At 36.5% G+C, this 13,455-nt stretch overlaps 1 protein-coding gene across 5 annotated transcripts in view; it reads right to left on the reverse strand.

Annotated features, from left to right (window-relative positions):
• TOX (thymocyte selection associated high mobility group box) overlaps positions 1–13,455 on the reverse strand; it is a 213,047-nt gene that overhangs the window by 12,923 nt on the left and 186,669 nt on the right. For all 5 annotated transcript variants that reach the window (XM_079302704.1, XM_079302707.1, XM_079302703.1 and 2 more), the window contains one exon: positions 10,531–10,611. In XM_079302704.1, the coding sequence (XP_079158830.1) occupies positions 10,531–10,611 (81 nt within the window). The remainder of the gene's footprint in view (positions 1–10,530; positions 10,612–13,455) is intronic.

The raw sequence follows: 13,455 nt of genomic DNA on the forward strand, positions 1-13,455 counted from the left end.
TAATAAAAGCTTTCTATTAATGATAAGAATTTTAATAATACTTTTTGTTCTAATATTTATAATTTGCTAAATTTGATTAAACTCAGTTTGCTGAATTGTTTTTCATACATTTATTTTCTTAGATATACAGAGTGCTAACTGTGTGCTCAAGTGAATGATGAAGAAAAAAAGAAATAATTCACATATAGGTGGGAAACATAATTTGAAGTTAAGTAATACTGGGATTAATAGTCAGTGAAAGGTGAAACATGCTGGAAAAAAATGGCAGAAATGTCCCTCTGGAGAAAGTCACTTGTCAAAACAAGGCTGAGAGATGCATACACTCCCTTATTCTGTGATCTCCTTGTCATGTTTGCTCAGTTTACAAGTCAGAGCAAGTTTCATGTTACTCTCAGCACTCCAGGGTCAGTGAAGTCTATTTGTGTTCTTCCTGAAGGATGCACCATCACCAACAAACCATTGACATGAGTGTGAAATTGCTTCATTATATGCAATAACAATGAGAATTATAACTTCTTTTTCCCTATGTGCAACTGCAGTTCCATTAGCAAAAACTCCCTTGTTTTCTCCAGTAAATGAAGGAAAATTAAATGAATATGAAAACATTAATGCAAATCTCTGTCTCTGTGGATCTGCCTAGCTCTGCTCGCATGTGGGTGTACACGTGTGTAATGTGTATTATGAGCATGTTTGCAGGATTCAGATCCAGACATAAAAGCCTGAAAGTTGCTGAAAAATCTGCCATTGTTTGATCATTATTTTTTAAACACTGAATAAATGTTCATGAAAACATGAGAAGATTTTTTTCCCTCTCTTCCCAGTCGTATTTTTAAAACACTCTTGTGAGTGTAGAAGCAACGACTGGCAGGTTTGCTGAAATTTCAGCAATTCAGAAGGTTTGCTAATTAGCAGTGTGATCAGGAGACTCCTCTTGGGTGTCCCATGCTTATTACACATTACAGGAGGTGCAGGCTGTGTTTTTTTCTTGAGAGACTTGGAAGTTTTACTGGGAGCATAGTCCCTTCATGGAAACAGCTTGTCTTTCCATGATGTAGCTGGCAGGCTCTGTGTGGTCTAAGCAGGGATAATTGCTCCTGAAGTGTCTAAGGGCAGATTGGCTAAACTAATCCTCCTGGTGAGGTGAGTGCTGCAAAAAGCCTTTGACATACTGATACACACTTCTATTTCATTTGTAACTACAAAGCTGCTGCCATACACCCCTTTAACAAAGATATAGGAAACCAATCTAATTACTGGACAATTGGGAGTTCACACATAAGTGATGGATGCATGGCCCAAACTGATAAAATTACAGACATACAGACAGCATAATTTGATACTTTAAATGCTGAATTATGTTAAGAGGAATTGCACAGTCTCTGGTCAGAGATGAATAACACTTGCTAAACCTCTGAGAAGAGGTCTGCAGAGTGATCAAAAGGAACAGTTTTCAGTTGTCTCAAGCCATGAATCAGCTTTCTATGTTTCACCACCTCTTGATCCAGCAAAAAGCACAACACTTCAGTTTAAGACCAAGTATTTTGCTGTAACTCAGGATGCTTTAAGTGATATGTGATCTGAAACCAAATTGCCCAATATCAGTGTAAAACACCTCAATATTAGCAGCTACTGGAATCTTGATAAATGAACCCATTAAATGCCATTCTCCAGCATTCTGTACTTTCAGCTGTCTTCTGCAGCTGAGTCAGAAACACAGATTTTGTAAGTATTGCTGCATCTAATAAAATAGGTAATGTCAAGTATTTTGGCTTTGTGACATCACTTTGCAGTAAAATAAACAAAGAAGTGTGTATGAAACACTAAGATTTTGGGACCAATTGCTGCATTCACAGACTAGAGTGGGCATTGCACTGGTCCAGTGCAGCACCAGACAGTTTGAGACAAGGAGTTTTATTATGGGTAAAAATTGAGATTAAGAAAGAATGGATTTGACTGTCCAACATGGGCTTCAAGTGCACAGCATTGCAGGTTGGATTACAGCCAATTTTCTCTTGACCTATCCAAGGAGAAGAGCACACAATAATTTAAAAAGCTCTCCCAAACCTCTAATTAATCTGCCCCAAACCAACACAGACAATTTACATCATTAATTTATAGGACGAAGTTCTAGGATAAAATTCAGATATGTACAGTGGAGACCAAAATTACAAATCCATACACAGAGCCACCAAACACTGGGTCTTAGTAACTCCCAAATGTGATAAAGTCTTCTACTAGACATGTAGTGAGAGCACCTTCCACCACTACTAGGTGAAGAATGGGGTGTAGACCCACCACTAGAGGGTGACAGAATATTACATTTAGTTATTGGAAGGTGGTATTTTTACACATACATTAATGAACATACACTAGAGTGACAAATTAGCTTTTTATAACAGTCCTTTATGCTCTTTGAGCGGCTTATGTTGTTCTGGAGAACAAGTTGAGGTCTTACTGTAAATCTTCACATTTTTCATAATCTAGGAGAAGGATTTCCTATGGACCTGTCTCTCCTTCTAACATCATCACCTAATACTCTTGTCTAAATTAAATTTTTAAAAAAATCAGCAGGTGAAGACAAGGTAGGTAGGTAGGTAGGTAGGCAGGCCAAGGAAATGGAATGGTACAGAGAAAGTATGACTGCCCTTTAGGCACAACACAAATCCACTTCCCACCCCCTCCTCCCGAAGAATCTGTTGTTTTACTGAAACACAAAGAAAAAATGGAAGAACATTTTGAAATCCCTACAGAAAGATAAGGAAAGTATAAGACAAATGGGTAAAGGGAAGGAACAAAATAAATACTACTGTAATTCTGATGATAATGAGTATAATTATATTAACTAAAATTACTGGTGGTGCATAATCCTCTGTCCACAAAATTATTGTGTTTGTATAATATTTTAAGGAAGTTTGTGAAGATACAGATGAGCACTGTTCTTATGAGAAAGCATTCAGGGTTGATAATTTTGTACAAAGTTTGGAAAGTGCTGGATCAAGTTCTTCCCCACGATTTTCACCAAACTCATTACTTTCCTTCCAATTTTAGTGCAAAGAGAGCTTTCCCATGCACCACTATTACCCTACTGTGTGCCAAAACTCCTTATGCTTTACTGCCAAAATAAATAATTAAATTAGGAATAAGGGGTTAAGCACTGCTTACTATTCTTTTCTGATGGGAACTGCCCTGGGACTAGTGGTCATTCTTATCATACTGCATTCAGGTACAGAGGGTGTGTCTGTTCCTTAGAGGAAAGTAACACCGGCATTTTCTTCATCTCATCTGACTCACTCCTGTGGCTGAGAAATTATTTTTGTTAAATAATGCTCAATTTAGCTGTGTTATAGAAAACTCCTGTTCAATTTAGCTATGTTATAGAAAAAAACCAACAAAACAGCCTAGATGATGCCATTTTAGCATCTCCACAGCTCCCTTTGGGATATAATTTGAAATCTTTGAATCACTTTGAAAACTCCCACTTTAAACTCTCACCTATGTATCTGTGTAACCAAACAGCTCTTGAAACCTACACATGGGTATTGATTCTCTTTCTAAATTGTGTCTGCCTTCTGGCTACTGTTGGAGATTCTAATCCCATTTCTGTTGGAACATAAACATCCATATGGTTGAAAGTAAAGCAAGGACATGTTTTAACAAGGCAGTACTCTAAGGGATTGATCATTAGACTACTGAGTTTAAAGGAAAATCTATTATTAATTTGAACAGAATTTGTATCACAGCCCAACAATATTACTACTTAAGTATTAATGTCTAGATGTCCATTTCATTTTTCATGAAAACCAAGTAGGATCTGACTAACAGAGGCTGAGAATCATTTCCAGTTGATGATCACTGCTTTTGACCTCTGAACCGTAAGAAGTATACCTAGAATCTACAAGTGCTTTATTTCCATTGTTAACATGTTCATGGAGTTTTGTTAGAAATGTTGCCAGTAGGAAGGACTACATAAATGTATTTACACATGATGTATATGGACATCTTCAACTTATACATTTTATACATTTCATATTCAGAATTCTCATCTACTATAGAATAGGATGTGGGAATTAAACAGATTTTTACTATAATTTCACTCTAGCAAGCAGTGCTCAATTAACATTGCTTCTTGCAATGTGAAACTAAAAAGTCAGTGTTGTCTCAGAGAAATCAGAGATGTTCTATTTACAGAGAAGAAAGGGTTTTTCTCTTGTTCTATTGATTTCAGAAAATTAATGATCAAAGCCTTTCAGTTGGAGCAATATAATTTCAGTTGTTTACAGATGAGATATTATCAAAATGCTTCTTTATTAATAAACACCAATTAAGCTCTCCTTTGTAGGAAAATATCCAGTAAATACATTTAGAGTGTTCAGTAAATGTTCTTGGTACTACAGGATGCTTATGTGTCCTTTAAATATATGCTGAAAGACCTCCTCAAGGGCAAAGCAAGCCTTATGGCCAATATGCAAACAACAAACTCTGCAAGCAGCTTTACTTGTGGGCAAACACAATATATTCCAAATTCAGATTTGGATTTTTTTTTTTTAATTTTTAAAATTTTTTTACAAAGTCCTAATGGTGTAACTCAGTTTAATTTTAAATGAGAAAGTGCTTCTCCTTAAATGAGAAATGGAGGTCTGGAATCCTCTCTCTACAAACCAGAAGATGTACTATGTGAGTATTTCAAAACCTGGAAAAGAGATAAACCTAATTAGGGTTTTACATGAATATGTATCATAAACTTATATAGTTGCCACACTGTCCCTTTTCATGGCAGTGCCATGCTCACACCTAGTGATTGGTGTCTGTCCTTGAGCTACGCTGAGGAATTCAACAATTTTCAGACTCTGTGACCAGAATGAAGGTTACATTCAGGAAACAGCAGTGATTATGTCAGATGGTACCAGAATGGTCCAGGCTGTGCAGGCTGTGATCAAACTTAGGCAGGTCTGACTCAGCTTAAAAATGAGTTATCTTCAGTACTGTGACATTAAAGAGGCAGATAGAAGGAAATTGGCTGCATATTTATGCAGCTCCTACAAAGCTTACCTAAGCTTAAGTTTGCATCTGCTGTCTTTGCTGTCTCTTTGGTGGAAGGAGCATCTTGAATTGTTTATTCCTTCTCTCAGCTTTTCTGTGTTCACATAATCCTGTCTGTTTGTAACATTTTTGACATTTTAGGTCACTTCCAACCCCAAGCCTGTCCTTGAGAAGAATCCCTTTTTCTAGCCTGCATGGGCTCAGCCATTTTATTAATACCCCTAATGTTTATGAGAGAATGACTTCTCTCCAGCACTGCTTTCTCTTCCTGCTTAGCTGTTTAACTCCTTTGATTTAACTCCATCCACTCCAGCAGATAACTCATATGCATATTTGCAGTACAGCTGCCTTCCTACCTAAGTCACAAGAGGCTCTTAGCAAATGACGTTTCCCATTTTGTTAATTCCAGTCACCTATTGCAATAACAACATCTGGGACCCCAGAGAGTTCAGAAAGCTTTTTGACACATTCTTGATGTTTCAGAAACAAAGGAGTAAGCCATGGGTTGTCATCTATAATTAGTCAAGGTGGCTCAGAAGTACATCTTCAAATCTAAATATACATTTTGTCATCATCTGTAGGGGATTGTCACAGATTCATTTAGGATATGTAAGTAAAAATGGATGTTTTATGAATGTAACCTGGGTACATGTGATAAAGGATATGCAACTTTAATTTGATACAAGTGTTTTTATTCCCCAAATGGAAGCACTAGGCTAATAGTGAAATGTAGTTTTATTAACTCACTTCAAAAACACACACACAGTTCCTCTTCAAATCAGAATCTGGCTTCTATCAAGATCAAGACTTTACTGCCACTTTTTGGCAGAAATTATGTGAGAGCATCTCTCAGATTTTGCACTGTTGAATATAAAGCATTACATGATTTAGCCTCAAATCAAATTCATGGCACTAACTTAAATATAGTTTGCTCTTTCTTTTCAACTACAGTAGATCATTGGTTACCCTGCTAGATGAAAAAAAAATATTTGGGCCTGTGTTATGATGAGATTAGACAATTGTTTTGTAAAGACAAAAATACTTAGGAGATACTCTGATACATCACATATTTGCACATAAAGGATTTAATTTACGATTCTTTGAAAACTTCTGTCTACATCATAATAACTCCAGAAATAATGAAAGAATGAGGGATCACAGAGGCATAAAGTCCTTGGTTTGGAAGTTTCCATTAAAGTTTTTCCATCTAACAATTCTAGTGGGAAAAAGTAAAACATGTATGTGTATGTCATAATACTGGGATTTTTTTGTTATTGCTTTAAGGGAAATATTGCCATATACCTCGTAGCACTTTAATAGCTACAAAAAAAAAAAAAAATCATGCATCAAACATAACTGTATTTTTTATTTATTATTTCTCTTATTTTTTCACCGAGAACAGCCCAACTGGTTTATGAAATTCCTAAAATGTCTGCATGGACTAGGACTGGATATAATGTAGGAGAAGCTGTTGGAAGCAGGTGCCTCTTTGCCAGCAGCAGAAGGGATGCTGCTCTCCTTGCATGCAATAGCCAACTTGTTAAAGCACTGACCAGGAGACAACACAGCTCAGTCACTAACTCTTGTCAAGAGATATTAGGAATTTTATTCCCAAAAGAAATGTCCTAAACCCCAGCAGCTGCTCATTTCAGGAAGGAGTGAGCCAGGATAGAGTGCCCCCCTACATCTGAAGCTTGGATGCTATGAGGCTATGCAGTTACAGAAAACAAATTGTGGAGAGAGCACACCTGCACACATACATTTATTTAGGAGCTGGGAAATGAATGATCAGGGAGTCCTAATATATATTTTTGCTTTTTCATATGTTAGGCAAGTGCTCTCACTGCATACATATATGAAATTGGAAATTAATATAAATTTTACCATTTTAGCTTTGGGTTATTTTTGGAAACTGCTCTTTTGTATTTTCTTTTTTTTCCTTTTGGGTTTTGTTTGCCTGTTTTGTTGATTTTTTTTTTTTTTTTTTAATCATGGTATCCACATTGCTTTTTACAAATAGGTCAAATGTTTTCATTTATGTCTACTGCATTTTTAAGAGACTTGAATTCCTCAGGCTGATCATTTTTATTACAACACAGGCAGTGTAACAGATATTTTGGGTCTCTAGAACTCTCTGGTTACAAATTGCTGTGCTAATGGCATTAAGGCAATGTCAGCCTTACAGATATGACCTTTAGTTTCCTTATGAGCCACAATTGCTAGATGATGGACTAGGAAAAGCTAAGTCTGCCATATCTTTCAAGAAGCAATTTTACATGTCCAAAGGATTTGCACTGTTCACAAAACTGAAAAATGTCCAATGCATTTACTTCAAAGTCAAGTGAGGACACCACCTAGACTTAGACACAACATCAGAGTTTTGAAATATGCCTGAGTATTTTGAATTTGAATAATATTCCCCTTGCTGAGAGGTTTTAGCTTCAGCCATAGTCACTAATATATATCTTTATGAAACTTGAAATTGTGTCACTACACAGAGAGAATTAAAGATTCATCTAGTCAAAAAGAATAAAACAGGGATGATAAATCTTTTTTGTACTACCGGAACAGATATAGTTGTACTGTTATAATTAACACACTTATATGCATCACTTATAAGCTCATAAATATGTTATGCATGTTGAATACATATAATATATATTGTTTTATAAATATTCATAGATGAACCTATGTAATATATGGAAGTATTTAAAATTTACCCATATATATCTGTATTAAATGTATATATTTGAAAGATAAAGCAAAAAAATCTAATGTCAGCCAGAAAAAAAGGCTGGTTAAGCTAGAAAAAGTGCTTGTTTTATGAAAAAAAGTAAAATTGCAATTCACAGCATTTTATGTAATGCTGTACAAATTACCAGATACCAGAGACTGCATTTCTGGACCTAAATAGTACTAAAAGTTGCAACTAAGGGCAAATATAAAGACACTTGTTTACAATGCAAAGGCTTAGTCAGTACTATAAGCAATATGGCAATCTGCATAGCAGAAGATATAATGCTTTGTTATGTGTTTTTACTTTACCTATCAATTCCTACACACATGAACAAACTGAACTACACACCCATTAATTTCAGTCAATATAGAAAATGGAGAAAATACAAGAAATATATATGAGTGGGAATTAATGCATACTGATATTTTTACATAATCACATGTTTAGCTTATTTACTGGGTGGTGGCCATAGATGTCTTATAAAGACATCATGAAAGCATTTAAAAGTGTACTAGAGATGGGGTGGCAATCTTATTACCAGAGTTGCTGGTGCCACTTCCACTCCTTTCAGCTCTGATTTTGTCAAATAACACAGTCTGATGTGATACACACTATGGGTGTGTGTGAGCTCTGTGTGTGTGAGTGCCAAACTCCAGACAGGACTGCTCAGCTTTCTAAACAATGAACAGGGAAGGGAAGGGAAGGGAAGGGAAGGGAAGGGAAGGGAAGGGAAGGGAAGGGAAGGGAAGGGAAGGGAAGGGAAGGGAAGGGAAGGGAAGGGAAGGGAAGGGAAGGGAAGGGAAGGGAAGGGAAGGGAAGGGAAGGGAAGGGAAGGGAAGGGAAGGGAAGGGAAGGGAAGGGAAGGGAAGGGAAGGGAAGGGAAGGGAAGGGAAGGGAAGGGAAGGGAAGGGAAGACCAAAAATATTGCTTACAGGCTTGTCTAAAGACAACTAAAACAACTCTTCTGGTGCCATATAAATATTTAATAATGGTAATGTAGAATATACTGATATTATATTACAAATGGCTATTTTACATCCTTATTCCAAAATGGACTTGCTTTAGTTACATGCCAGCTTTGTTAGACCCACTGAGTGTGTTCATGGGAATAAGCAATCAGTACTCAGCTTCATGAAGTTTATATTTTTATGCTTTCCACACTGGAGGAAAACATTACATTATGGGCAGAATTTAAATAATTGCTTAAAAGTTAAGAAATGCTTCAGTGCTTTTCTGGCTAACTACAAATTTGAATATTTGCACAAATGGATTCATGCACTGAACTGATCAACAGTCTTCCAATTTTTTTTTCTAAAAACCGAACCTCAGAAAACACCATAATATAATTTTTTATCTTAAAAAAAAGTCTCATTTTTATATCGTGCCACATAGAGTGTTACATAAATAGTCCATGATGTGCTGAATTATAGCCAAGTTATCTTGTCAAGTGAGAAGCTGGGTTAAAGCTTGGAATATTTTGAGCTTTTTTGACTTATCTTTTGCCAATAAACAAACTATTTCAAAAAGAATTGCTTGTGTTCAGATGGCACTCTTTCTGAAGGCAATGATTATTTCTGGAGCCAAATAGCCCTAATACAGAAATGAAAGGTACACTGTAAATTACTTTAACTAAATACAGGGGTATTTTTAATGGCAGCTAAAAAAATGGAAAGTTATAGGACACAACCCCCTAAAATTAATTAGGTGACAACCATATTTCAGACTTTTAAATCCAGAACAAACACTGACCCAATAAAGAGATAATTGCAGAAACATGCAAGAAAAGTCCTTACATGGCTAATCATATAGCAAACCCCTTAAAAAATTAATATAGTATACAGAGTAGTATTGTGTGCAGGGCTCCAAAAATATTTTGAAACTAACCAGAAAGTTCTTCTCATATCCTATATGCCAGTCATTCATACTGTGCTCTGTACCTCTAGAATTGATTTGATTTAAGTAAGAACAAAATGTATCTAAATTTGTTTCGATAGACCCAAAACAAGTGGTTCTAACTGGTATGATTCTGAAGTTGCTCAATGTTTTTATCACATTGACACAGTACAGTAATTTCACATTCTTCTGCATATTTAAAAGTCTATTACAAATTCTAAAGAGTCTACTGCAAAATTATGGGCACTGAGAATGCTTAATAAATCTATTCAGATAATTGCTAGTGGCTGTATATTTGGTATGTTCCAGCAAAGAACATTCCACCATTGCCTTAGTGGTGACCTATGCTGTGCTCACAATGGCTTGCTGGACATAAAATGGAAATCCACATCTCTTATGAAAATCTGCAATATCATCTGAGCTTGACTATTTCTGCTTGGTGATTGCAAGGTAAAAAAATAGTACTAAAAAAATCCCACAAAACCAAACCCACAAAACCAAACCCAGGCATTTTGTGCATGATATATATATATATTTTTCCCTCATAGGTAGCACAGTGGCTGCCTGGCATGTTTGTTATATGGAGATCTGTTTACCCCTACCTCCCTCCCCTGTTGAACTGGCATGTTACTCCCAAACTGAAGTGCTGTCTTGATGACCAGGAGGGAAAGGATATCTTTACGTGGACAGATGACTGTGTTTATTGAGCATTTGCAACTTAAACACAATTTTAAGGTGATAATAAACAAGGCTATTTGCTCTAAATACTGTGGTGCTCAGCTGAAAATGGTTTGCAATATGTCACTATATATATATGTGTGCATGTATATATATATATATATATATATATTATGTGTTACCTTGGATACAAGGCTTGCTCTGTAGGCAGCTAACTGCTTCAGATACTCCTTCTTGGCAGCTTCAGTTTTCTTTTTGTATACCTAAAAACAAAGAGTGGCACATTGGTAAATGAATCTGGTTTTGTTTTTATATATCACCGATGTGTCTCATGCATTTTCATAATGTCTTTCTAAGTAAACAGCCTTTCCTCCTCATATTGCTTAAAGAGTGAAATAATAAACATCAAGTATTTTAAAGAAAATATTATTCCAACTGTGAAACAGCATTTAACTAACCAGCAGTGCTGAAAAAACAATATTCCTCATGGCACCTCAGGTTTAATTGCTCAAAGTGAAGTGTGGGGAGCAGTTTCAAACGGGACCTTTGGGGATGGGGGAAGGTAGGTGTGACCCTCTCCACTGGCTTCCACTTGTGAGACCAGTTAAAACTCTCTGGGGAAGATGAGAGTTTGCAGAAAGACGTTTGAGCTAAATGAAGGAGGAGATGGCAGCCTCACAGATTAGACAAGAGAATTTCTTTCTTCCCTGGGTGAACTGTTGGGGGCAGTCAAAGGAGCCCATGGAGCTGCTAAGGATAATAAATGTTAGTCATTATTCCAGCCTTGATCCCATATCGGTCTAATTAACTTCTCAGAAGCATGGATCTATTTCTGTACATTTCTCTCAACTCACCAAATTATTTTAAATGTGGCATGTGCACAATCTCATAATAGATTAAAGACCTTGGAGAATCACTTCAATTTTGCCCAGATTTCAAGATCAAAGATTACCTGCAGGGTTAGGCAGGACCTCATAGCACTACAGTAACATGATAATAGAAAAGGATGTGCAGATATTTAGGGTTGAAAGCTCTCAGGAGAAGAACCAGTTTCTGACCCATGGAGCCTAGCTAATGACTTGCTGTTAGCCATGTCAGTGACAGATTTAGGAACAACTCAACATTTCTGTTTGCAAATACTGTCATGAGTTTCTCACTACTTCATGGTTTGGGTTTTTTCCTGAATGGGTAGATTTAGGAGTCATGCATGCATCTGGGTTTCATGTAACTAAGCAGGACTGACTCCTCATCTTTCTTGTTGAAAGGAAAAGTTTTAAAAAAATATAAAGGTTTAAAAATGAGGGAGAAAAATAAAGGGAAAGAAAATTTACTTTTTTATTGTTGTTATATTTCATGATTTTAAAGTTATGTACCAGAGGTTAATCCACATGTGGATGGGCATTTGGGGTTCATAATATTGCATAAAATGAAACTGCAGCCTTGTGTCTCTGTTGTCCACTTCTCCAGACAAATGTACCACCTGGGCATGTGTGGAAATCCTCCATGAGGAAAGCAAAGGCTGTTCACCTTCCCCCTCCCATTTCTCACTGCCTGGTTAACTGGGCTATTGATTCAAAACTAAAAAAACAGGCAAAGCTGTTTAGAAGGACAATTTTGGGGTGTCCTTCTGAATTCTACAGCTAAAAGCACACATGAACATCTCCTCCCCATAAAGATAAACTTTATGAAACTTTAAAGTGCTCTCTTTTGATCTTCCAATGCTTCAGTAAAACCAGCAGTCCTGTAATGGAGAGGACCTGGCAGCACAGAGTGTACACACAGAGGACAATACAGTTGCAGACTACAAAGAGAGGGTGGTAATGTCAGGCTGGAAGGATCCAGTACAGCACCATTTTTATAAAGAATGCACTCATGAAACAATTTTTTGTTTCACTAACGCTTTGCTTTCAGACACAGAACAAACCACAGATACAGGCTGGCAAAACTCAGAGGCTGCCTAAAAGGATTAAAGATTTTGCTTCCCAGGGAGGCAAAAGATCATAATGGAAACAGAGAAGTCTTGGACTTCTAAAATTGTAAATATAAAGATTGAGAGCGAAAAAGATTGGTTTTAGCTGTGCAACAGTATCTTTGCACCCTTGTAATTTCTCCAGATTAAGATAAATACATAGTGTTTGTTGATCTCCTATGGTTCCACAATAATAATAAAAAAAGCTAGCAATTTGCTTCTTGAATTGTAATAGTTTGTGATTATTAGGAGAATTACTATTTGTTTTGAAAACAAATAAGAAATTAGTCAGCAGTCTGTTCCTAGCTGTTGGAATGAATTCAGCTTGACCTACAGAACAAAGACTAAGTTATAGTGCTTTGTATATTGCAATGTCTCTGCATCACTCTGATAGCCAACTTAAAAAACAGAGCTGAACAAAGAATTTTACACACAATAATGTTCTTCAAAAGATCACACATCTACTGCTTCCATATTGGGTTTTATTTTGCATTACACAAATATAAAAAATAGACACTCCTGCTGTGCTCTTACAGTCACAGCATAATTGAAAGAGTCCTCTGGGACCTGACTTTTCCAGCAAATAGTCATATTGCACAAGGTTAACTCAATAATATGAAGCTAACAACAGCCCTGCAAATCTCCATCTAAAACATCACTACTTCATAGAAACATCATCAGACCATTGTTATTTAATTATGTCCAGTGTGCACACTGCTTTGCCCTCTCCTCTTGAATCTTTTGGTGAATGAATAATAATCACATGAACACCATGTCTTCCCTGGCACTATAAAATTTAACGATTTAACAGGAGGTCATTATAGTTAAAAAAAAAAAAAAAAAAAAAAAAAAAAGGGTGGGAAAAAGTTTTAGATGGCCTCAGCCTGTTTTGATTTTTGCAAGAATGGCCCCTGCAGGCTGGCTTGTCTGGAAGGTGATCAGCTTGTCCCTGGAAAAGCACTGGTGTGTCCTCTGAGGACAACAGGTTGAGCTCTCACTGTCTATGCCCTTCTGAGGCTGCTCACAGCTCAGGTTAGTGTACAAGTAGGCTGATGATGCTCATGCTGGTTTTGGAAATTGATTGGTCATAGCCTAGACTAAAAATTAGGGCAAATTCTACCTGTCTGGGGAGTAAACA

The sequence above is a fragment of the Erithacus rubecula genome (genome assembly GCF_903797595.1).
Source record: "Erithacus rubecula genome assembly, chromosome: 3".
Classification (NCBI taxonomy): domain Eukaryota; kingdom Metazoa; phylum Chordata; class Aves; order Passeriformes; family Muscicapidae; genus Erithacus; species Erithacus rubecula.